This window comes from Saccopteryx bilineata, chromosome 9 (genome assembly GCF_036850765.1).
Source record: "Saccopteryx bilineata isolate mSacBil1 chromosome 9, mSacBil1_pri_phased_curated, whole genome shotgun sequence".
Classification (NCBI taxonomy): Eukaryota; Metazoa; Chordata; class Mammalia; order Chiroptera; family Emballonuridae; genus Saccopteryx; species Saccopteryx bilineata.
Genome location: NC_089498.1, coordinates 7,790,311 through 7,816,721, shown reverse-complemented (window position 1 = coordinate 7,816,721; position 26,411 = coordinate 7,790,311). Strand labels below are relative to the sequence as shown.

The 26,411-nt window shown below is 52.1% G+C and overlaps 1 protein-coding gene across 1 annotated transcript in view; it reads right to left on the bottom strand.

The window, feature by feature from the left end:
- Positions 1–1,134: 1,134 nt before the first annotated feature.
- The window catches only part of FTO (FTO alpha-ketoglutarate dependent dioxygenase), a 332,528-nt gene continuing 307,251 nt past the window's right edge, over positions 1,135–26,411 (bottom strand). The window contains exon 10 of the mRNA XM_066243933.1: positions 1,135–2,501. Coding sequence (XP_066100030.1) covers positions 2,348–2,501 — 154 coding nt within the window. The 3' untranslated portion in view covers positions 1,135–2,347. The remainder of the gene's footprint in view (positions 2,502–26,411) is intronic.

Here is a 26,411-nt window from a genome sequence, read left to right as displayed (position 1 = left end):
GGGAGAGCACTTGTGACCCTCAGACACGCCGGGATCTTGCTCACTGGAAGCCACCATTTCTTCTGAGGATGTAGGACCTCAGCTTTTGGACTCACTTGTAGGTCACAGTTTCTCCAACTCTGGCTGTCCGTCACCTGGCCCCGCGTAACCGAGGTTGCGAGGAGAAAATCGCAGAACCTCCCTTGGTCTCTTCTCTCATCCCTCTAATATTTTTATTGTTTATGGATGTTTTATGATGCATGTATGTGACAAAGCACAAGCAGGGCACAGAGATCGCATGATAACAACACATGTATGTTGGGGTGAGCACTAAACATGATCATTTATTTCTACGACAGGGGTGCAAGCAAGCAGGTTTGGAGAGCGTGGACATGAAGGGGGGGCACAGGGCGAGTTTACAATAAATGCCACTGGGGAGACACATGGGCCCTGGAGGGTTCACGCCCACCTAAGAGCGAGAAAACACCTAGCTCCTTGCCACGCCTGGGCTGGCAGCTCTTCCGAATCCCACAGAGACAGCACACGGTTTCCTTTTATAGGAAGTGTCCCAAGCTGTCCAGTCTGGGCCCTCGTGAAGTAGGACACAGAGCACACGTAGTGGGGGCTAAACAGAAACACCAGGCTGGGTGGCCCCCAGAGTGCCCACCTGCCTTCCTCGGGCCAGGCACCCCTCCCCTACACGGTGCCACGTGACCTACGAGTCCAGGGAGGCCGGCTTTCCCTCCTTTCTCGCTGAGGACAGCAAGTCTCAAGGACATCGGGGAACTCACCCACAGTCTGAGACACCCAGTCTCCAGGTGATGACACCCTGGCCGCTTTATGTAACGGAGGCTCCCCCTGGTTGTGAGCTCCCTGGGAGTGAACGTGTGCCCTGACCCCGCGAGACTCTGAGAGGCGGGGCCTCGCGTGCCTCTCTCTAATGGGCAGAAATGGTCTTCACCTTCTAGCTACTGCAAACGATCACGAGAGGAGGTCCCGGGGCTGGCAGAGTGGTGAGCCATTCTCACGGTGGCCAGGGGTCGCCGACTGGCAGGAGATGTGCCCTGGTGTCACGGGATAAAACTGGTTCAAGGACCGAGGAACGGAGGGGAAATGTTCACACGTGGTCAGCTGACTCACAGATAAAAATTCTAATACGTGCTGGCTATTTATTCTGGATGACACATCAGAAATTGTTCAAATTAGTCCGTGGCTAGAATGTTTCATTGGATCTTCACCCTGTGAGTTGGTGCCCGCAGTATCCCCATTATACAGACAAGGAAACGGAGGCCCAGGAACATGTCAAAAGGTCACAAAGCTAGTGGGAGTCTCGTTCGGGGCCCAGGTGTGAACCTCTGTGCTCTGTCATCTCTCTGACAGTCCCGCGTCATCGGGACGGGGCACCGGGGTTCTTCCAACCTCAATTCCACCTGCCATTACATGCAAACGGGGAAATTCCAAAAAAAAATTGAAATAAAATTTTAAAAAGCTACACTGGTTAAATCCATGAAATCAATGGGACTGAGTTTCCTTCATGGGATCAGGGCAGCGTCCTAAAGGAAGGATATCAACTTTAATTTCCAACGCCTCTCTATTCCTCTGAGCGGAGGACAGGATGCCCAGCTCAGGCGCTCACTGCGGTCTTTCTTAGAGAGGGGGAAGAGGTTAGTCTTCAATGGGTCCTTCCTTTTTTCATCTGTTCTGCTCGTGAGGACAGCAGCTACAGAGGACGTCCTGCCCTCAAACATCGTATGGGAGCATTGCTCACTAGGACATCCCACAATGACACAAATGTCCCAATAGCTGGACTGTCCGGTGCAGTGGTCAGTGGACACATGTGGCAATTCAGCACCTGAAATGTGGCTAGTACAACGGAGGCACTGAATTGTTCATTTCAAAATTAAAGTGGAATTTAAACAGTGAGAAGCCACATGTGGCCAGAGGCTGCCATACTGAAGACCACAGCCTCTAAGCAGGGAGTGAGAAGCTGGGATGTGTATCTGCTAGGCTCTGCCATCCACCAGGAGACTTCAGAGCTATCTGCTCCGGAGTCTCTGCGTTCACCCTTGTCACCTCCCTTGGCCCTGGAAGCCAGATGGCTCCCCTTAAAAATCCAGGTGCAGAATAATTTGGGGGAAGGCAGGGGAAGGTTCTATTTCATACCAAATCAGATGATCACACTGTGCCATTTATTAAACACTGTCACAGTCGTGGGCTCCATTCCCTAGCTGTTTCTACCCTGGGCCAGGTTCTACAATCTAAAGGCTGAGTCTACACAGACTGCCCCGGCGTAAGCCCAAGGCAAGGATGGAGGAGAGAAGCCAAAAATATCTTTTTTTTCCTCCTCCACCTAAGACTTGCGCTCCGTCTAGGGTTTCGCTTCCAGAAGCAGACCTCTGAGTTCTGCGATGATGTCTGTGAGGTCGAACGGCAGAGGCATCGAAGGGTCCTCCTGTTCCCAGTAGGGCCGACACTCTGGCTTCTGATCCGCGGGCAACGTGCGAGCGATTCGGGACTGGCATCTGGAAGAGTAAGAACAGGCAATTCATCCATGGGAGGAAGTTCCCGGAAGACCCGAACCCAGAGGCCACTTGAGGCTACCTGGCCAAACACTCCAAAGACAGTCCTTCGAGGTGGTGACTGTCGTCCACACGGAAGAGTCTGCTCACAAGGCAGAAAGCTCTTGTTTATAATAAGGAAGACTCATTCTTGATGGTGCTGAAATATTTTTTTTTTTTTCGGTTCCCAGATTTGTATTATTTCTAGTGGCTTCGGAGAAGCCCAGTGCCAGAGAAAACTCAGTTACTCTGCCTTTAAAACGGTGAATTATTTTTTCATTATCTCCACTGTTATTTAAAGTGCGTGATTACACCATTATCAGATTTAAATGTTTGTGGGATTTCAATGTATTACTAGATTACTGGGAAAGATTAAATTGAATTTACTGCATTAAAACATCCAAGAATAGATTAAACAATATTACAGACCAGGATTGACTTTGGAGATCTGTGAGCTTTACAAGCAGCCCAGCAAGCTGGGTCCTTGCAAAAGGCGCTCCAAGGAGAGAGCAATTCATAAGGCTGTATGCAGATAGAGGTTAATAATCATTCCCACTGATGAACGGGGGTGGGAGGGGGGAACTTTCACAAAATTAAATTAAGAGGCTAGCGAGAGTTACTCCCTAAGGAAACCCCTTACATCACGGTTTTTATTAAGTGGGTTATTCATCAATAGTAGAGAAATTAATTATCACACGCGACCACAGCACAGCCTTGCCGTCAAAAGTTGGGGTGGGCGGTGTCATTGCAACTCGGTGGGGGCCTAGACCAGCTTATTTTAACGCTGGTCGGGCAAAGACCAGCAACGACGTTAGCTCTGTTTATCCGAAAGAAAAAAAAGAAGACGAGGACAGGGGGAAAAAGGAGAGGGAGGTAAATACTAACTGCAATAAAGAATAAACAAGTTCTCCACGCTCTTGGAGCACGTGGTGGTGAGGCGCATGCGCACTGAAAAGAAACGCAGCTGTCCATCAACTTCGGATGGGCTGAACGCAGCTCTCCCCCGTTAGACCCATTAGAAGTTGAAAATACTGTAAGCTGAAAATTCATTTAACCTGCCTCACCCATCAATATCACAGCGCAGCCTGGCCCACCTTACACGTGCTCAGAACACTTACACGTGCTCAGAACACTTACCCTAGCCTCCTCCAGTTGGGCAGAACCATCCAACACCAAGCCTGGCTGATGATGGCCAAGGGTTGCCTATCTCACGCAGATTTTTTTTAGACATAGCACTTTCACACCATTGTAAGGTCAATATATATATATATATATATATATATAAAGTCAAACCATTGTGCCTTGCGGAAGGTGACACCCCCACACACACACACACACGCACCCAAGGTTCTCTGCATTGTTTGTTCTCCAAATCGATTAAGGAGCAGTCCCGGGCACTATTTGTCTTCGGCATAGGACAAACTACTACGGAGCCATCAAAGAATGCAGTGCCCTGGCCCTGTTTCCAGGCGTGATGGTAGAGAAGGTCCCGAACTGAAAGACATCCTCCTCTCTGGGGAATTATTAATGGAGAGGGGATCCCCACAGGAAAACATACTTCAACTTAACACCTATTTTCTCACGTGCTTAATTGCTACACCGGCATCCTCGGCACTCAATCCGTCGTACATTACACATAACATTCCAATATATCTTCAGCTCCCCGCATCAGGCCCTGATAATAGCGTCTGTTAACATGCACTAAGTACTATTATGTAGCACATCACTTCATAAATAATAAGATTAGCTGACCTCAGGGCCCCAAGAAGAGTAATGTGTTTAAATGTTCTCATTATTTATTTAAAACAAGAATTAAAGCAACAGAAGCTGCTTTGGACAATCCTCTTAGCATAAATATTAAACTGTTTGCACCGATAAGCCCCGCGCAGCCCCGAAGAACAGAAAGTGCGTTCTGCGGACGCCTTAATCATAGGTGTTTGAGAGGCTGCGGTGGCTCAGAGGGTGCCTCTCCGCAGTTCCAGAGACGGTCTCTAAATCACATGAAAGGGTTAGGGGGGGAATTAATATTCAAGGGGAGCTGAGACTAATTACAGAGGAATTCGCAAAGCTCTTTACACTGTGCTTTTCTTCTTCGCCTCAGAATCGGAGAGCGATGCTCTCAGTTGGTGAGGTAGGAAAAGTCATTCCAATTTGAGCACCCTAGTCCAGCGGCGGAGAGATGATCTGTGCATACATTATCCTGGTTGGCAGATTAAAGGGCCGTGATAAGTGTTGGCCCACCTCGGGTATCAGAAGCTTCGTAAAAAAAAGAAAAAAAGAAAAAAAAAGAAGTCAATAGAAATGCTTTCTCACCTGTCAGGTGGGCTTTGCCCCCTCACTTGGAGAAAGTGTTAAAAAACTGCAACCTTCTGCAGAGGCTGGCTGAGGCCACAGTGCACCCACCAAGCCCGCCGGCTTTTCTTCTGGGTGAAGGTGCAACACAGTTTCCTGTCACTGTCCTTCTCACAGGAGGACTGGCTGGCTGGCACGGGAACCACCTCCGTTCATGCACGCCCCCTGGGGCTGGCAGGGAGTAGATACAGTGCCTCCCTCTGGGCTCGAGGATCTACCTTCCCTCTCCAGAGGGAGGACTGGCTGGCTGGTGTGGGAACCACCTCCATTCATGCACGCCCCCTGGGGCTGGCAGGGAGTAGATACAATGTCTCCCTCTGGGCTCGAGGAGGATCTACCTCCCCTCAGGGCCTTAATTTAGACTTGCAGTGTCTTCCTTTAATGCGCTGTGCTCTGAACCAATGGGAGCCCAGCAGCGGGCCTGTTGTTTGAGGACAGGTATAACAGGACCCTCGCTCCGACACAAATGAGGTGGTCTGATTCCACATGCCAGGCGGAGGGGTTGGAAAGGGAAGCACCGGGAATGACGGGAAGACGCACCCCCCCCCCCCGGGGTTCTAACTTCCCTGGGGAAAGGAAGCTGAGGTACCTGGGTGCAGAGGACGCTCTCCTGACGGAGGCCCAGAGCTCCACTTCCTAGACGTGTGACGTCTGGGCAGGTTTCTAACCCTCACTGAGCCTCAGTGTCTTGGCTGTCAAGTGAGACGGATGATGATGACACCGATGATGGCGACGTTGACAGTGAGAGCTCAGAACACTGCCTGGCATGTAGTATGCACTCAACAATCGTGAGACTCTACCATGGTCACCTTCACTTCTACTGCGAGTGCCAGTGACAGTGCGAGATATGGAGGAGACAGCTGCCTGTGGTCCCCAGCACAGTCCCCTGATCCTGCACTGGCTCATTTCAGGGGAAGCCCTGGGTATATAGACTGCTCACAAAAATTAGGGGATATTTCAAAATAAATATGAAGCAATTAAAAAAAAAGCATTTGATTTTTTTTTTCATTAAACAAGAACATCAGAAAAACAAATGACAAGTCAAAGAAAGTTGCTTGATTATGCAATGAGATGCAAAACCAACTTTTATTGCATTGGTGAAAATGCACTAAACCAGGGGTAGTCAACCTTTTTATACCTACTGCCCACTTTTGTATCTCTGTTAGTAGTAAAGTTTTCTAACCGCCTACCGGTTCCACAGTAATGGTGATTTATAAAGTAGGGAAGTAACTTTACTTTCTAAAATTTATAAAGCAGAGTCACAGCAAGTTAAAACATATAATAATAATAATTACTTACCAAGTACTTTATGTCGGATTTTTTGCTAAGTTTGGCAGAATAAATCTTTATAAAACAACTTACTATAGTTAAGTCTACCTTTTTATTTATACTTTGGTTGTTCCGCTACTGTCCACCATGAAAACTGGAACGCCCCCTAGTGGGTGGTAGGGACCAGGTTGACCACCACTGCACTAGACAAAAGGCTGAAAGTACTGGACTTTCTGCACATTCCCTGATCCCTTAATTTTTGTGAGCGGTGTAGAAGCCACTCTCCTGGCTGGAATCGAATCGTGCCTGTCACAGAATCCAGTCACTGTGGGACACTGCAGGAGGCGGGGGCCCTGTGTAGTCAAGCTGCTACAACCCCCCAGGGACGGGCTACAATGCTCGGAATCAGAAAGACTGAGCGGGGGTTCTTGAAGACCTAGGATTAACCAACAGCGCTGTCTGCAGACTTTCTGAGTGGCGGCCGTTTCAAATTGATTTGGCGAGCATAGGAAGTGAAGTTTGGAGTGTTTCTTAGCACATATACTGGCCAACGGGCCCTGGCAAAAGAAGGAAGCCCCAAATCCTCCGAAGAAATGCTTTAGAAATACCAACGGGTGGACATTTGTGGTCTTGGGTCTGTTCCCACCTTTCTAGCAATGAGGAGTCTACTTTTCCTGGAATCCAGACTTCCTTGGCTTGAGTGGGATGGGACCCCCTCGAGAGCCAGCGGACAGCCATGACGAGCTAAACCTCATTAGGACACACCCTTCCTCTCCCAGGCCCAGGAAGTGGTTGAGGGGAAGGCCTAGGACCCAATTTGGGGCAAGAGAGAAGAGTGGACCTCAAAGGACTGCTGCGGAGCAAAGGGAAGAGGCTTTCTGACCCCCGGGCCTGGGAACTGCTAGGCTGTGCCGCCCGGCACGCCCCCGGTCCTGGTGCTGTTCCCTCACCTGACGCTAGGAATGCTGGGGCTTCTTCTGGTGCAGGAGCTGTTATCGTCTGAGCTCGTTTTCTTTTTCTGTCACTTGCAACCCAGGGCCCTGCCTGACATGCTGGTCGCGTTCCCCCAGATTTTGGCGACCTCCCATCTTTGACAATACATGCTCCATGTCCCTGCCTGCCAAGGGGCAGGGGGCGGTCCCCTCGTCAAACTGAGACACTGATAAGGGAGAGGGGGCGCAGAGATCAACAAGGTATAAAAGCGCGAGACATTGGTTTTTGTTTTTGGATCAAATCATGTCGCTATTTGGGACAAATTTATACTCAGGAAACAAGAAAGCACTGGTATCATTCACCCACATTGGCCTTCATGTGAAAAGAAGCCCGTTTCAATGACCAGCGCTGGGTGATCTTTCTGAAGCAAGTCAATAATTTCCTTTCCAGTGTTCCCAAGGATAGTCGGTCATTCTGAACCCAGCTGAATGGTGCGACAGTTACAGTTTCCCCTCTCAACCTTGCCCTCCCATCTCCTGTCCTAAAGAAAAACCTGGCCAGATGGCTCAGTTGGTTAGAGCATCATCCCAAAGTGCAGAGGTTGCCGGTTCGATCCTTGGTCAGGGCACGTACAAGAATGGCTCGATGTTCCTGTCTCTCTCTCTCTCTCTCTCTCTCTCTCTCTCTCTCTTTCTCTTCCTCTCTTGCTGAAATCAATCAATAAAAAAAAATTTGCCTGACCTGTGGTGGCGCAGTGGATAAAGCGTTGACCTGGAATGCTGAGGTCGCCGGTTCAAAACCCTGGGCTTGCCTGGTCAAGGCACATATGGGAGTTGATGCTTCCAGCTCCTCTCTCCCTCTCTCTCTCTCTCTCTCCCCTCTCTCTCTAATAAAAATGAATAAAAAAAAATCTAAAAAAAAAAGTGAGCAAACTAAAAAAATAAATTTTTTTTTAAATTTTCTTTTGAATGCCTCGGGGGAGCAAACTTGAGTCTACCGGGGAAGCTGCTCCCTCGGCGCGGCGCGGCCTCGCACAGGAGCGAAGCACACGGGCCGCATGTCTCTCCCTCCCAAACTCACATTATCTCCCTGCAGCCACCCCCCAACTCCAGCTACTGAGGGATGACAGAGCCACGGACAGGTGTCCTATCGATGGCCCATGAGCAGGCTGCCCAGAGGGTCCCCCTTTCCCCCAACAGGTGTAACTCAGGGGGACTGCTGCCCGAGGGTCCCCTCCAGGGCTACACTTACGTTTGTCTGGGTGACCGGGACGGCGGCTACATTAGTGGACACTGGTCGCCACGCTAAAATTAACCACTTTAGCTAAAGTGTGTGTTAATGACGGGTATGCGAGCAGTCAATAGAAGGTTAATGCTGAAGTCAAAGGAGAAGCAGCGACCCTCACTGCATCATTCCGCAGACTAAATGACTCGCACTGGCTCTGCGTTTTAATCAATAGGTTTCACGGTAATGTGCTGGCCATTGATTTTAAGAAAACATATATGGTCTTCCTCCTCGTCCCTAAATTTTACCACAAATAAAGGTGGACAGGTAACATTTCCATCACTCCTGATGGAGCGATAAAGAAAGATTCTTGGAGAAATGGTTCCTGCTAAAAGACTCATGGGGGGGAGGGGGGGGGAGTAAGCTTTTAAAAAGTACAAAAAAAACTAGACCTTGATGGAAAGGTATTTCCAAGCACTGGCCACTGAGGGGGCGAGAAAAATGGATGAACGCCTAAGAGAGCAGTCTTTAATGGGAAAGAAGAGAGCACACTCTTGATTAAAAAAACAATACACTTTTTGTACACTGTTTAAACCCCTCAGAGAATCTTCATACACAGTGCGGTTTTATTTGGGTTTCATAATAACCTGGGAGAGACGGGAGGTAGACACCCAGTCCCTGACAAGAGTGAGGACTGCCTCCCCGGAGGTCAGTCCCCAGAGGTCAGTCCCGGAGGTCAGTCCCCGGAGGTCAGTCCCCGGAGGTCAGTCCCCGGTGAGGGGCAGAGAGAGGGCAGGGCCGGACCCCGGACAGCTGGCTGGCCGCCCTTCCCGCCCCGTTCGTGTTTTTCACGGATGATGTCCGTTTGGACCAACATGGACCCTGTCCCCGACTCCTTAGCTATTCTCGCCAGATTTACATAGTCGAGAGATTCCAATCTACGCCAGGGGAAAGAAAGGAGCAAAACACTCTCCTGCCTCCTCCGATGTTTCTAGAAAGACGATTCTTATGGCAAATTACTGACGAAACGTTTTCTTGCGTAATCATCTCCAGTCTGTGGGAGTGAAACGCACACGTTCGTCTTCGAAGACCATGGACTACCTGGGATTATCTTCACAGGTGACCTTGAGGGGTGACCTTGAGGAAACCCTCCCCACCTCTTAGTTCCCTTCACGGTTACATGAAGTTAATGCTTCTCTGTTTCACGGCTTATGTGAAGACAAAAGCAAACAATGTACATAAGAGCCCTTTAGGATGGGGGAAGCCCCGCACAGACGTGGAATGGCGCCCCAGTCTTCCCTCTCCAGCGCGGGGCGGGTCCCGTCTGTGGAGCACAGCTGAGCACCGTGTTGGCCAGATGTGCCCGTATGCCCAGAAATAAAAGTGAAGGAAGCCATACTTCTAGAGATAGGAGCCATCTGCACTCACAGCGTTGAGGAATGTCCCCTGATGGAAAAAAACAGCACTCTTCTCCAAGTGAGGGGTTTTGTTTTTGTTTTTTTCTGGCATTTCAATTGACAAGGAGTTGGCCGTGATTTTGTCTCATGTTAAACAGGAGTCTGGGTGTCTGCCGCGTGGGCGTGCACCCACCTCAAACAGTCTAAGTCGAGGTCAAGGCTGAAGAGGCTTCTCTCGCATGGAAAACACTGGCGCTGGTCCCACTGAATCTACATTGAACTGCAAGACCCCGTGGCCAGGATCGGCGTGGGAAGAAGCGGGAACCAAGGAGGTACAGGGACATCGTCTCAACAACCTTGTGTTTGGAGGGAGGCATGAGCCCGACGGGGGCGGCATATTCTCCGCCCTTCCCAGTCTCTCCAGGCTCACTGGAGTAGGAGCATCTTGTCACACGGAGTGACTCTAATGTTCGAAGATGGGCGTTTCCCACCCAACAGGTTTCTAAATCCCTAACACGGCGTTATGTCCCACTGCGGGGACTCCGGTGCGTAAGTCCGACTCTCCGTGGAGCCTGCCTGAGACAGTGCCTTTCCCGTCTCACCCTGGGTTAGGAGGGCACCCCGTTACACTGCTTTTTATAGTCTTGCGGTGCCGAGCTCCGCGGGACCCATCTTCGTCGGTGGTGAGGGGGACATGCAGTTTATAACAATCTTGCCCGGGACACTCTGAATCCTTTGAAAGGAGAAGAGTTCACGCGCTTATCATCATCTGTCTTCTTGGACTCTGTGTGACTGTGGACACGTCTGCAAATAAGCAGCCCCTTGTCATAGCTATCACAAGGGTCCACTTTGACAAAGGTGGTTTTGTGGAATCAGCTTGTTAAGCCTGTATCTCAGTTTACCCACTGCAGAGCCGCTAAGCAAAACCAGGGCCCAAATGAGCTTCCACAAAGGGCACATTCTCCTTCTCTTTGAAGGGCTTTTAACCCCTTGCCTCCATAGCACACGTCAACGTTTCCAGATCAGCTAAGTCAACACACATCAGAGAGAGGAAATGCCAAGCTTGGGCCCAAGGGTTGGCGGGGTTTTTTTAATTATTTTTTTCCCCTTGGGTCAATACACCTTTTGAGCAGGTAGTACAGTTCAACAATGACCACTTGGAAAGCTAGACTTGACTTAACTTCAAAGTGTGTATGAATCTACTTCTGGGCCTCACACTTCAGGGAAGAAGTCGAAGAGCCTTCTTAGGGGCTTTTAAACACTAACGGCCCCCGGGGTGCTTTTGGGGGCCAAGACAATGCCCTGTGGAGCCACATGGCTAACCGGCCGTTTCTCGCAAAATTGTCACGCCATTCCGCACGGATAATGTTGCTTGTTGGCTCCGAGTCAGCTGGTCAGCTGGTCAGCCGGTCAGCCTGTCTGTGGGGCACCCTTGGGGTCTGTACAGGTTTTCCCACTGGGAGGGGACAGGCACAGGGCAGAGACCTGCTGCTGGCACTGGCTGAGTTCAGCTCCTTCGGGTGGAACTCAGAGGGCATCTTCTGTATCAACAGTGGTTGTCACAGTGCCCCGTTCTGCCCCTCGACACTGATACTGTCCCTAATTTCTCTGCAATGTAACACTGATATACTGTATACCTCAATAACCATGAGTATCAGAGGTTTTTCTTTCTTTCTTTTTTTTTTTTTTTTTTGTATTTTTCTGAAGCTGGAAACGGGGAGAGACAGTCAGACAGACTCCCGCATGCGCCCGACCGGGATCCACCCAGCACGCCCACCAGGGGCGATGCTCTGCCCCTCTGGGGCGTCGCTCTGCCGCGACCAGAGCCACTCTAGCGCCTGGGGCAGAGGCCAAGGAGCCATCCCCAGCGCCTGGGCCATCTTTGCTCCAATGGAGCCCTGGCTGTGGGAGGGGAAGAGAGAGACAGAGAGGAAGGAGGGGGGGGAGGTGGAGAAGCAAATGGGCGCTTCTCCTATGTGCCCTGGCTGGGAATCGAACCCGGGTCCCCCACACGCCAGGCCGACGCTCTACCGCTGAGCCAACCAGCCAGGGCTTTGTTTTGTTTAATTAAAAAAATTTAGAGTTCCAAATTGGGATTTCAAGAAGAAATTTCCTTTGATGAGGATTTCCTGTTCTCCAGGCTTATGGGAAGGGGCTTCTTTCTAGGAATCCAGGTCACCGCTCAGAGCTCCTCCCATGGCCTGTGGCAAAGGCTCCGTCAGAGACAGAAGCCCCTGGGGCGAGGGGTGAAGGGTCCCAGATCGCACCCCCAGAAGGCCGGGAGGTGCAGAGACATGGGCCGCGAGAGCCCTTGCTGGCACAAAAGTCAAGGAGACTGCTCGGTGTCGGGATGCTTCAAAGCGTTTCCACTCTTTCTTCCCGGGCCCAGTGGCGGGTCCGCCAGCTTCCTGCGGCTGCACCTGCTGCCTCCTCTGGGCTTCCCCCGACCCACGTGACGCTGCCATGCGGTCCTCACATCCCCTCGTCCCCCTGAAACTGCCCCGGAACTTTTCCCGGGGTTCTTGTCCATGCGGAGATGTCATAAAGAAATTCTATCTCATGCCAGAGGCCCTGCAATCACGCCTCCTCTCGGGCCGAAGGACTGGTAGTAATGCTAACAAAAACACCCTAAATACCCACTAATAACCACCGAGCACCAGGCACTGTGTGCACCTTGTATTTAAATGTTTGTCCTCGGAACGGAAACCGAGACGTAAACGCTGAACCACCTCGTCTGAGAGCTCACAGCCAAACAAAGGAGTCAGGATTTGTCAAAATTCTCTAGCTCCAAACCCCCGGTTCTTTGTCCTTTTCCAAAACGCAGACCTCGAAAGAACCAACGTGGGTCCTTGTTTAAAAATACAGTTTTACAGAGGCACCAGATCCCCGACAGACTCTGTCGACCCGAATGGTCCCACGTTGCTCTTTGGATCAGGTCAGTTTGTAAAGACACTGCACCGACCTGCACCAAGGACCCAACGATGCCGAAGGTGGCATGCGCTGGGGGTCACGTGGTGGGGGGGGTGTCTCTGGGTCCAGAAAGAACGCACTTGAAATGCACCTCCACTCCAGAGAGCACCGGAGTCGGGCTCGGCTCTCCTCGACCTGCACCTGTTGCTTCCAAGGGTCCGGCACACGGAACTCCTCCTGGAGTTCTTCCCCCTCCCTCAGGGGACCCCGACAGGCTCGTGGAGCCACTTAATATGTGAGACTGCTTGGCCCACCACTGGGGTGCACGCCCGGGAGGCGGAGGGCGGAGAACAATTTCATCCCTGGGTTCATTTGTCGGCTTGTCAGTTACATAATGATCGCGATGAATGGCTACCTTGACAGCCGAACATTTAGGAGCTGCTGACCTCTGATCTCTGGTCACATGATAGGGTCACCTGAAACTTGCGTGACTTCTACCTGGCCAGGGGTAACAATATAGAGGTCAGCGAGGCTGGATGATTATATGGCTCAAGTCTGAGGCAGCCTGGTTAGGCGCTTCAAGAAGCCGGGTTGGGTTCCCCGGCGCACAAAGCTATGGGCCCGCGGCAGAGAGGTGGTCAACAAAAGATATACAATTTCAAAGCGGTCTAGAGTGACGTTTCTTGCAAGGGAGTAGAATGAACTCATTATTTTTAAGGGCAACAATGAAAACAAACACTTTGTAAGAAAGTATATTCTGCCGGTGGCTCTGCCGCTGGGAAGGAAGGCGTGCAGGCGTAGGACTCAAGGAGCGATATTAATGTTACCCCTGCAACGTGGCAGACGGTCCAATTTGATGCAATTACTGGAACAAAATCCCCACCGGGTAGGAGCGGGGCCTCCTTTCAGCCAGGGGACACGGTCTCTCCACTGTCCCCTGTCAGCACGGCACCCCACAAAGGACGCGATCGACAGGAGATAACCCTTTCCAAATTTCATGACTTCCCCATTGGCTTGAAACTTAAGTCAAGTCTGCGTGAGACAGTCTCAGACTTCAGAGGGATTCCAGGGTCTCGGACGGTCAGAAATTTGAGGCAGCTGTGATTTTTTTTAGATGTGCTGTCACAGGTTGGAAAACGTTTCTTCTTGAAAAAATCTGAAGATTTTAATTTTTCACTCATTTGGTTAAATTCCACCTACCCGCAGTCAGACAAGGACAGTCACATAGGGTACTGGACAGTTATGAGAACGAAAGCTAAGAGGCTTAAGAACAGCATCATGGGCTTCCAGAATCTGGGAACTTCGTAACCCAGGGAAGAAGCACACGTCACAGGGAGAACTGATCAACACCAAGGGCCTGTGTCCTACAAAGGGTGTTCCCCCCGTGAAGTCAAAGACTGACAGACAGACGGCCATCGGAGCATAATCCACTCGTGCTCCTGAGACATGAGCAAAGCAAAGGACAACGGCTTACAGAATAAAGGGCCAGCTGTTCTGACTTTGGAATGCTCCTTTGAGCTGTAAGCCATGAAATAAATTTGAGTTGATGTTTCCCCCATCTGCTCACCTGTCAGTCCGTTTACACCGCACGGCTGTTTTTAGAGAGACTTCCGTGTTCCCGGTTTAATTGGCTTTTGGGTGCCAAGAGGCATCTCCCAAGTTTATGGGAACGTTCTCCAGAGCAGGAGGCTGCCGGGCCCTCGCGTCTGTCCCCTGCTTTAAGCATGTCCACACACGGGTCAAGAGCGCGACCGTGGAAAACTCAGGGGGGCCCAATCTCAAAACCGGGGACCCCGTCCCCACTCAGAATTAGGGAGAGAGTGAGGGGCCCACATAAAATGCCAGTTTATCAAAGGGCACGCCGGTCTTTGGACGAATGAATGTATGCTGGGCACCGACTGATTTAAAAGCTGGGTAAAGGCCCTGGCCGGTTGGCTCACTGGTAGAGCGTTGGCCTGGCGTGCGGGAGTCCCAGGTTCGATTTCCGGCCAGGGCACACAGGAGAGGCGCCCATTTGCTTCTCCACCCCTCCCCCTCTCCTTCCTCTCTGTCACTCTCTTCCCCACCCACAGCCAAGGCTCCATTGGAGCAAAAGATGGCCCGGGCACTGAGGATGGCTCTGTGGCCTCTGCCCCAGGCGCTAGAATGGCTCTGGTCGCAACAGAGCAACGCCCCGGATGGGCAGAGCTTCGCCCCCTGGTGGGCGTGCCGGGTGGATCCCGGTTGGGCGCATGCGGGAGTCTGTCTGACTGCCTACCCGTTTCCAGCTTTGGAAAAATGCAAAAAAAAAATAATAATAATAATAATAAAAAAATAATAATAAAAGCTGGGTAAAAGTGAAAAAATTCTTACAGCGGTCTTGATGCTCTACCCCGTCCCCGCGCCTGGTTCTCGGACCCTCTCTCTTCCCGTGTGTCCCAGTGTCCCCTTTGATCTAGTCCTGCCGCTGATCAGCACTTCCCTGGCCAGACGAGGAACGCTGCCAGGGTATCGGCACCGGCTGTTCCCCGGACCTGGAGCGCTCTTCCCCTGACACACCCGGTGGCTCGCTCCCCTGCCCTGCAGGTCACTGCTTGCACACAATCCCATCCGTGAGGCCTTCCTTGACTTAAGACAGCAACATGGGGCTCCTTCTTCTCCCCAGCTCCAGCACGCCCCATCTTCTTTCTCTGCCGGATCTTTCTCCACGCTGGACACCCTTTCGTGTGTCTGTGTAAGAGAAGCTCCCCGGAGGCAGGGGTTTCTGTCGCCTGTCCTCCGGGCCTAGAGCAGAGCTGGGCTCGCTGCAGCCACAATGAACAAGGTGCAGTGCACAGAAGATTAAAAGCGGTTTGCATCCGAACTATCCACCCTCAAAACGGAACGGGTTTCCGGTGACACCGCCAGTTGTATAGTAACGATAGTGAAGGTACCAGGCGCCAGCAACATGGAGACGCCGCGGGAATGGAGGATGTGACGGAGAATGCTGGTCCAGTAATTCACCACCTTATCCTGTGACCTGGGGCAAAACCTTGACTTTCTGGCCATCAGTACCCAGATCTATAAAACCGAGTGTTGCGTCAAACAATTCCTAAGGCTCTTCCCATCGCTAAAAAAATTGGGATTTTATATATAACCGAGACAGTTTAGCTCCACACCCCGTATCTCAGGGGGCCCTCACTGCTAGGGCAGGAGAGCCAGGAGCCCCGTCACTCTGGGAGATGAGGAAGCGGCAGCCTCGCCCCAGGTCACACAGCCAGTGAGTCACAGAGCTGGGACCTGGACACAGGTCACTCGCCAGCTCGGCGTTTTCCCACCAGGCTGCGCTTCCTCTGTTGGCAGCCTTGGAAGTAGCACCGGTTACTGTTAACTCTGATTCAAAAACGATTCTTGCAGGCAAGTTCTAATCCCCGCAGAGGTAACACCCACGCATCATAGATCCCACCGGGTGCTGTTCTACTCCAGCCAAAGAGTCCGTAGGTTCCTAAGCTGCTGTTCCATCTGAAGACTGGAGGTAATAAACCGCTCCATTTGCCAGTGCCTGTTCTGTGATAGAAACATAATTATACTTCGGTTCAGCTCTTCGGGAAAAGAGCAAGGAGTCTGGGCAGCTGCTGCGTAGAGACCGCTGTGCTGACAAGGCGCCCGCATGGGAGAGGTGTCAGGGACTCTTCGTGTGGATTCCACAGCCAATCTGCATTTCTTTCTCCTAGGAACTAAAGGGCACTGTTTCTGGCACTAACATTTAGAAATTAAAAGTGCTCTGACCCACATAAATATCTATGCTACTGGGTTCAGTGATTGAGAACACTGGCAGCTCAAGGTAGCTTACTAAGTACCTGCCTATTGATGGAGCCAAGGTTTAGGCAGTTTTGTTATTGCTCTGCGTGTGTGTGTGTGTGTGTGTGTGTGTATGTTTATCCATCCATCCATTCATCCATTCATTCGGCAAATATGTATTTACCAGGTGCTAGGCTCTAGAGCTACAGTGGCGAGCTAGACAAAGTTCCGGGTTTCATGAACACTACACTCTGGTCGGGGGGGAGACAGACAATAAATGTGAGTGCTGGCTATAAACTGCATTCAGCTGCCGGCGAGAGGGACTAGCTAAAGAAGACGGAAGAGCCCTGGCCGGTTGGCTCAGTGGTAGAGCGTCGGCCTGGCGTGCAGAAGTCCCAGGTTCGATTCCCGGCCAGGGCACACAGGAGAGGCGTCCATCTGCTTCTCCACCCCTCCTCCTCTCCTTCCTCTCTGTCTCTCTCTTCCCCTCCCGCAGCCGAGGCTCCATTGGAGCAAAGATGGCCCGGGCGCTGGGGATGGCTCCTCGGCCTCTGCCCCAGGTGCTAGAGTGGCTCTGGTCGCAACAGAGCAACGCCCGGAGGGGCGGAGCATCGCCCCCTGGTGGGCAGAGCGTCACCCCTTGGTGGGCGTGCCGGGTGGATCCCGGTCAGGCACATGTGGGAGTCTGTCTGACTGTCTCTCCCTGTTTCCAGCTTCAGAAAAATACAGAAAAAAAAAATTACAAAAAAAAATTATAAAGAAGACGGAAGTTTACTCTCCGTTCACATTAAAGAAGTCTAAGAAGTCCCACAGCATCGGTGGCTCAGGCTGACTCATTGACCCCTTCCCTCGGCCACTCTTAGCTGACAGCTGTCATCCTTGTCCAGCCACTTCCCAGTCCAGGGTCTCCAGACACCCTATCTGGAGTCCTGGGTGGGGGGGGGGGGACAGAAAAAAAAGGGGAGGGGTGGAAAAGATGCCCTTACCTCCTCTTTTCGAAGACAGCTGACCAACCTCTACCTCTAGCTCACTGACCGGAACTTGGTTGTGGGCTGCAGAAGAGGCTGGGAAGTGTGGGTTTTTAACGGGACACGCTGCCTGCCCTCTCTTCCTTCCCCCGTCTCAACTAAGGTTCTAGACTAAAGAAGGAGAGATTGGGGACAGATGAAAACCGGGCAGCTTGCTTTTATTCTACAGCGGGAAAGGAGGGAGGGTGCAGCAAGGGAGGGGCGGGAGCTACGTCCCCGAACTCGGCCGACGCCTCTAACTGCTCCAGGAACTGGGTCTTCTGGGAAGGGCCAACTAAGCTCAACCTTCACACAGTTTTTGGATGATGGAGCAAAAATACCCTCCTTAAGACTGTTCCCCAGCCTGCTGTCCGTTCCCCAGGCCGGAGTGGAGGGGAGGGGGGCTCTAGGCCAACCGCCCAGGTGCCGTGACGCCCTGTCCCCCTTGGCGCTAGACACCACAGCCTCCCGGTGCTCGCAAGCCCACCAGTGGGTCCGGGCAGGACCCAGCTCAGATCCGGCTAGCGTGCTTCTCCTTCTTGGCTGGGCCGTGGGCCCAGCTGGGCAAGCAGGCCGATCCTACATGCTGGGAGCCACGGGAGGCCATGTGGGCCTCGGAGTCAGCACAGGCTTGGCTTCTAAAACGACTCGGTTTGCAAGGAGACCTTAAGAAAATCGTACTTCACTAGAATGCAGCCGAGACCCTGAAGCCCTCCCACGGAAGCCCGAGTCCGGCTGCGAGCGATGCCCCCGGAAGGCAGAGGTCGGGGGTGTCTGGCACAGGAGGGCCAGGCTGCCGGAGAGACGGCTCAAGGGCGGCGGCGTGGCCTCCACACCGTGGGTTAATGGGGCGGGTTTATTCCTGAACCATCACAAGGCCAGCTTCCCCATCTGGGCAGTCTGCGGCCAGCGCCGGCCAGGAGACGGACATTATCTATTTATCACCCGCCATCCGCAGTCTCATCCCAACGGGCTGGCGCTCTGTTGCACCACCGCGAGGCTTTTGAGGTGCGGGTCCGTCCTTCCCTCGCCATGCGGGGGGGTCTCATTCTCCCAGCACCAGCGTCTGCCTGTGCGGTGACCTTGGGTAGGGCCCTTAAGGACGATTTTCTCATCTGTCAAGTGGAGGCAGACACAGAGCCCCCGAGTTCCGTCCGGGAAATACCCTCGCCTGACCCAGAACGGCTGCCCCGTCTCCAAGCGCCCTGGCCTCAGGAAGAAGGCTTTTCCCATCGAGGGCAATGAGGGAGGCCATGTCCTGCCACATGCCAGTTAGAGACGGGGAGGGGTGGCAGACGTGAGTGTCTCCGTGCAGGAAAGACACCCTTGGGCCCTCTGCGGGTCCCCGGTCCCTTCTCGTTGGACAAAATTCAGACGGTCGTTAGGAATCAAAGGACGACATCTGCTTGGGCAGAAAGTTCTGTTAGAGGAGTGTGGGAACCAGGGGCCTGTTACAAGTCACCTTTCCAGCCCCTGAAAACAGGCGGATTAATGGGGGAGCTCAGCCCCTCCCCGGGGCAGCGCAGGAGCAGGGTCAGCTGGGAACGGGGCCGCGGCTCCGGGCTGAGTCGGGCCAGCGCAGCCAGGACTTGATTAGCGGCTGTGACGCGCTGTCCCCACGCCGGGCCTGCCAGGCGGCCGGCCTTCTGAGCAGATGTGGAGTTGGAATTGACACTCTTCTGGACGCTCACTTCTGCAGTCGGGACCACCGGGGAGCTGGCTCGGAATACCTTACCGAGGGCTCATTATGCTTCCTCTGTAGAGCTGGCCGGTAGGTTGGCTCAAGTGAGACTGCGAGACCAGGAAAGCTTGCTCCTGCTCCTCATTTAAATTGTTCTTTCTGGCCGGAGATGGGCTCGCAAAGGTCCTAGTGCCCAGAGGCGCCCGCCAGTGCGTTACAAGGCCGGGCCTGCCGCTGTCTGAGTGCCACCCGCAGGGGCCAGCTGTGTGTCACGAATGGAGAGGTACTAGCTCAGCGCTCTCTCCGAGAACAGCTCTGGCTCTGGCCTCCGACCAATGTCACCAAGTAACCCTTTCATTTATTTATCTTTTTCCACATCAATGGGGGTATATCTAAAAAAAGAGAGAAAGGCATTTTAAAATGCAACCACTTTACGGAGGATCATATTTAAAGTCACCTCTCGGATTGATCACACCGCTGCCTGGTGAGACAGGGGTGCACGTGAGCTCTGCCCTCCCTGGGGAGAGAGGAAGAGGCAGGGCGAGGGGGAGGGGTGTCCCCAAAGTCCAGTTTTTCTTTCTGCACAGTTTTACCTGGGGGTGTCCACGTGCACGGCCTTCTGGGAGAGGTGCGTCCAGGAGGCCAGCAAATTCAGACCAGCAGCAATTTAGTTGGCTCCAAGTTAATGTCCTTTCCCAGGTGGTCGCATGCAAGCACCTGGGGACTACGGCCACTGACTTAAGTGGGTGTGTGAAGTCCCTTCCCAGGAGAGGGGCCTTTGGACGGGCAGCGAGTGGGTCTGTGAGTCATCTCTCTGTGGCGGGGGCCGTGGGAGTGAGGAGGAAGGAGCGGCTTCGGTGGCAAAGGGTCTGGAGCGCTCTTCTCAACGAGGGGGACTTCTCGTTTTTCAGCGCGGTGATTTCTGACCCCCAGACTGGCGCTCTCTCTCGACTTCAGACCTGACAGACCGTCTCTTCTCAGGAGCTAATTTTATCTCGTGCCCCGTCAGCTGAAAGGCCCGGTCTACCCGGCTTGCCCCACACACCTCTGGCAGAGTCAGAAGACAAGAAGCCACTGTGGGCTCGCTTGGTTTTCTTCTTACTTAACGTTATAATTGTGAATATTGAACATTCTTTTTAGGATCTACTTCCGGCCAGGTGGTGTTCTCGGAAGCGCTCTGTCCGTGAAGTCCCAGCAACCCTATGAGGTTGGTATGATGGTTACCCCCATCCCACAGACGGGAACACAACACTGAGGTGCTGGGCGACAAAGTAATGTGCCCAGGCTCACAGAGACCACGTGGGATGTGGCCAAAGCATGACCCCAGGCAGTCTGGCCCTGGGTCCATAGTTCAAACCAGCACCTGAGGATGATACCGAAACACCACACATTCAAATCTAATGACACAGAAGGGCTTCTAGAGCAAAAGGTGTCCTATTCTAATCCATTCCACCCCCGCATTTGTTTCTAAGGGGGTGCCCTTCCGTATCTCTAAGTCATATGCACCCCCCCACACACACACCCAACAGCCCCAAGAGAGCTACGTTTTAGCAGGCCACGGGAGGGCAGTGGCCTTTTATTCCCTGCAAGGGCCTTGGGGACACCAGCTCTCCCCTTCCGGTTCACCACCCCTCACCACCCCTCCCCCGAGCCTTTGCTTTAAGGCACCTTCGTTGCTAAAGGCATTTAACTTTAATTCCATTTGACTTCAATTGTGTCCAAATTACTGTAAAAAGGAAGAAGACAACAAGCTGTAAATATGAGGAGAGACAGAAAATCATTGAGAACCCTGCCTTTATGAATATTTGATGAAGAAAGGTTAGATCCAGAGCTGGTAAATTATAAGAAATTATGTCCATCATGTGACTCTGTCAGCAAAGGTTAATACAAATGGGTTGGGACTTAGTTGGGATGACAACGCAGATTAAAAAAGATTTGTCCTGTCCTCATTGCAATTAGTTTTTCTCCTGTTCTTAGTGACACAGAGCTGGTCATTAGGATTACGGCCAGAGACCGACGGCTCGGTGCAGTCGCTGGGTTTTGTGGACCAGCCTTGCGTTTTCACAATAGATTTTTCATCTCTGCTAATCTCGCCCTTCATTGTGCGGTCGCTGTGGGCAGGAGCCCATCGTTAACTCTTCTGGTCCCGCGGTGCCCTTGCCACCCAGTGTGCTGATTACCGTAGGCTGAGCGGGCGAGCTGACAGCTCTCTGCGGCCGGGCCCATGGGTCCCGCGGTTCACTTAATGCAAGCAGAAAAATGGTCATTTTTGCTCACATAACAGCTCCAGGCAAGTGTGAAACTGTATCTAATTGTGGTATAGGATCCTGCTCAGGTTAAAGGGCTTCTTGAAGCTCCCATTCTAAACCTCATTTCTCAGGTGTTTAGGATGTGTTTTTCACTTAAAAAAAAAATCTGACTTACGCTTAACTTTCTCTGCTGGGAGGTCTTCTTGTTATTATTATGTTTCAAAGGGGGAGGCCATTTGCAAAAGGAGGGCACTCTCTGTACTGAGGCGGAGGATGGGACAGAGATCAAGCAAAGCCAGCTGGGTTGGAGGATAAACAAAGGCCAGAGACCCCAACAGCTCAGCGCATGATTTATCCACGTGGTCGCTGGGATCTCCAAGGGTGCCTCTGTGCCCCCTCAACAAGGCCGAGGCGCTTGGAGACGGAGGCCAGAGGGAGGATGGGGCGCACAGCCAGCTAAAGAAATGCAGACCAGAGAGGATTTACATTGCCAGCTGTCCCAGACTGTGCTCTAAACACCTCACAAACTTCGACGCCGTGGGGCTAGCTTATCTATCCTCCTTCTAGAACACTCCATGGCCCTGGCCTAAAGTCACCCTGTCTCTGGATGCCCACACGTCACAAATTATACACCTTCCGTCAAGTCGCTATGGATTTTTAACTAGCGGAATGCTGGAAGATGGTACAGGGCCGGGAAAAAGGCATGTGTGGCTTTTGCCATGGAGGACACGTGAGGGAAGGTAAGGTGGCAGGGGTCCCCAAACTATGGCCCGCAGGTCACATGCGGCCCCCTGAGGCCATTTATCCAGACCCCACCGCACTTCCGGAAGGGCACCTCTTTCATTGGTGGTCAGTGAGAGGAGCATAGTTCCCATTGAAATACTGGTCAGTTTGTTGATTTAAATTTACTTGTTCTTTATTTTAAATATTGTATTTGTTCTCATTTTGTTTTTTTACTTTAAAATAAGATATGTGCAGTGTGCATAGGGATTTGTTCAGAGTTTTTTTTTATAGTTTGGCCCTCCAACGGTCTGAGGGACAGTGAACTGGCCCCCTGTGTAAAAAGTTTGGGGACCCCTGGTGTAGAAGACAGAGCAGACGCACAACTGAGAACGAAGTTAAAAAATAAATATCTAAACACATCGATGTCGTATCGGCAGACAAATCGAGGGACTCGAGCGGCCCGACGCAGAAGACCAAGTGTCTTTCTCAGAGTCTACAGTAAGGCCAGACGATGTAGATAACTGGGGGAAAGTGGTGTTGGGAAGGGTTAAATATGACAGCCAAAAAGATAATTGGAATTGTCATGCCGGTAGCCACTTCACCGTAGGAGCAGGTGTCTAAGCTAGGTCCAAGGAGAGCTACCCCTGGTGGAAGCTTACACTCTGCCCACACTCACAGTCGGCCAAAAGTAAGGGCCTCAGCACACCAGGGAGCTCGCTGGATTATCAGATCAACTGATCAATAGCATTGACAGTATTTCTGCCTAAAAGCATGGGGGAGCCGCGAGGGAGGCACCGAAGGGGACAGGATCTTTGCCAATACATTACTTTGGACCTCTGACCGCTGCCCAGGGCCCTGGGGGCATGCGACTTTCTTCCCGAGACCTAGGATTTTCTGCCTAAGTGACTTTGACCTGCTTGAGTTGAGTGCATGGCATCCTTCATGAGGGACTGGTACAGGTGACTTATGCAAATGACACAGACCCCGTCTCCCAGGCATCTGAGCAGCCTGTCTGCTCGTCCACTGCCCCCTCTCGACAGCCCCCCCAGCTCCCCCCACCCCCCAGATGCATAAATCTCAGCTGTGTGTTTGCAGCAGCGCTGGGCTCAGCGGGATACAAATGGCTTCTCCATGTATCTGGGTGGCTCCTGAGACCTGAGGCACCTGAAGAGCTCTGTCCCTCTGTGTGCCCCACACCTGGTGGGGGGCTCTGCAAAGACATTTTGGCCTCTCCCAAGTCACCGAATTTAATGCTCCAGAAAGCAGCGGATTTCATCACCGAGGATGCAGCTAACGCAGAGAGACAAAGAGAATAGAGTTTTCATGTCCCCAAGTCTATAAAGGGCAATACAGAACCCAGCTCATCAAATCCTCACCCAAACGTGCCCCGTGGAGTCCAACCATCCCCCCAAGCTGTTCCTCTCCATGTAGCAACCTAGAGGCCAGCCCCCCAAATACCAGGACGAACCCCACACCTAGAAACACATTTGCAGTCGGTAACAACTACCGCGGGAAGGAGACTCAAGTCCCTGCTACGAGCCAGTTATGTACTTTAATCTTCTTAACTCTGTGCAGTCGTTTCAAGTTCACTGATAAGGAAACTGAGGCTTCGGGGGTTAAAGAGCTTGCCCAAGGACACCTCGCCACTCCCAGGGAAAGACTACAGCTCCAATCCAGGCCTGCCAGGCACCAGGCACCATATCACTCACTCCCCAGAACTCTTTGTACCGCACAGGTTGCCCTGTTCCCACCAGAAAACACACACACACACACACACACACACACACACACACACACAAGACAGCTTAGCAAATGCAGGAGACGCACACAGACACAATGTCAACCCCCCAACAACTTCCGCAGTGCCCAGGAAGGAGCTGGCCGGGCACTGGTGCGCTGCGGCGCGATCGCTGGTTTATTCTGTCCTCAGGGAGGACACGGCCAGGGTGTGAACACGGGCCCTAGGAGAGGTCAAGTGCAGAACTTAACTTGGACACAGATCCCTTGCAGTCTGTGTCCGGACCAGTCACGGGGCTCCCTCCCCACGACGAAGCCGAGGTTTTCTGAAACGGGCATATTCTTGTAGCCCGCCCGGCCGTGCTGTAACTATTTCAAGGACTATTAAATTAAACCCTGGAGACAGTTTCCCTGAAGATAAAGAAGCAATGCTTTTTATTGTGCCATCAAAGGAGACCAGAAAAACCTGAAGCTCTCAGCTTTAAAGACAAACATAATGAGATCAGAGATTTTGCTTGCAAAGAAATTAACTTTCGGTTAATTAATGAAAGTAACCTTAAACAGTGGGCGTGTTGCCAACAAGCAGGACACTAGAATGAGAAGGAGGAGGAGATAATGGCTGCTTTCAAGGGGCCGGGGCGCAGCAGCCCAGAAAAGAAACTTGATGAGGATGCCGCTTGTAAATTTGATCTCAAATTCTTCAGATGAAGAAATAATAGTCTTATCTGTAATAAAGTCTGCTACAAATGCTTTCTTTTCGCCCATAATTTTCTGTTCCATTTAGATAGAAGATTTAATTAGATGTTGGTGAAACACCAGTTATTTAATAATACCCTTCGTAAAAACTAATCTACGGCACAGAGAAACCACGGTAACCCAATCACCATTTAAAGAAAAATACATTTTCGAGTATCTACTTCTTACTGTGAGGAAAATGCAGGCGTGGGACGTGCCTGTTTTCCGTTCAGGGTAAGGACTGGGGAAGCAAACCCCATAAAAATTAGAAGACCCTCCCCCCATCTGCCACCCTCTCTCCCATCTCAGCAAGTCTGTCTTCAAAGGTTGTCCTTTGTCAGTTGCGACCAAAATGGGTCCCTGACCCTGAATGAAGGTATGCAGAATAAATAATCTCTCTCACTTGATAGAGTTTTATTTTAACAAAATATATTGCTTATCATCAGAAACTGACCCTCAGGATTCCTAGAATGGTATGAGAAACAATATGGCCGCCTACATCCGTGCAACGCAACCCACCTGGTCCGTCAGGGACAACTCACAAACCCTGCCATGGAGCTCAGGGCTCTCCCCTAACGTTAGGGGAGGACGGAACTTCCAAGGCGGTATCACGAATTAATTCATGGAGCACGCGTGACCCACAGCGCATGGGAAGACGATGTTTAGAACATCTTGGGTTTCCACTACTCTACTCTTTCTGTACCCTAACCAGAGGCAGAATTCTAGACGGGATGCCCCAAGCCCCAGGCTTCACTCAGTATGGCCATGCGCAGAGGTCGTGTTTCCTACGTGAAATGCTGGTATTGGTGGGGAGTCTGGTTTCCACGTGACGTTCTTCCTGGGTTCCCAACCTCTCGAGCCAAGTTCAAGGGCAGCAGGATGCCAAGGGTCTGGAACATCGGGCAGTCTGCTGTCCATGGGCTTCCCGGAGGGGGCGGAGCAGCTTGGACGGAGTGACACTGCCCTGGACTCAACAGTCCACGCTGTACCCCATCAGTGCCGTGTCCTTTGACGGGACCTTGCAAGGTTCTCATGGCCCGTCACGATTATTTAGGCGGAAGAATCAGATCGAAGCCATTTCTCAGGTGCGCAGAGGGAGGGGGTAAATCTAACTGAGGTAGAAGGACCCACCCCAACCCCTACCCTGGTCAGAAAGGGCAGGTCGATGATGGTGAAAACCAGTCTCTTTCTCCTGTATCTCTGCCCACCCAGCACCCCCACCAAGATGCCTACTGAATGCAGTCTGCGGGTCCTTGGCCAGGGCCATGCGGCATCTCTGCTCGTGTCTGAGTTGAGAAGGTCACCGTTTAATGCATCTGGGTGTTATGATCATTCAGATTTAATCATCAGGATGGGGCTCTCGTGGCTTCTGTTGTCTATAAATTTAAATAACAGCCCCTCCTGTTGGGAAGGAAGGAAAGCCCTTCGAGTTTGCCCATCTGTTCCCGTGAGGCTGTTCATTGTGAGTTTCTGGTTAGATGCCTCCTTCTCTCCTCTGCATGCCATAATCCAGACAATGCCTCAGTGTTTGGGGACATTTCATGATTTATAATGCTTGTTATTTTTAGTTTGAATCTAATCCCTCCCTGGCTACTGGCACAGGGCTTGGCACGGACTGAGCGTGGCCAGAGCTTATTCAGACACGCGGTGTGCCCGGGGCAGCCAGCGGGACCCATGAGGCCCTTGGGGGGCCACACACCCATTCAAGAATGTGTCCTGACTGGGTGTCAGGTTGGGTTTCAGTGCTGTGCCTGCCGTGCCAATACCTGCACAGACGTCTCAGCCCCTCGCTACCTGCACGGACGTCTCAGCCCCTCGCCACCTGCACGGACATCTCAGCCCCTCGCCACCTGCACGACGTCTCAGCCCCTCGCCACCTGCACGGACGTCTCAGCCCC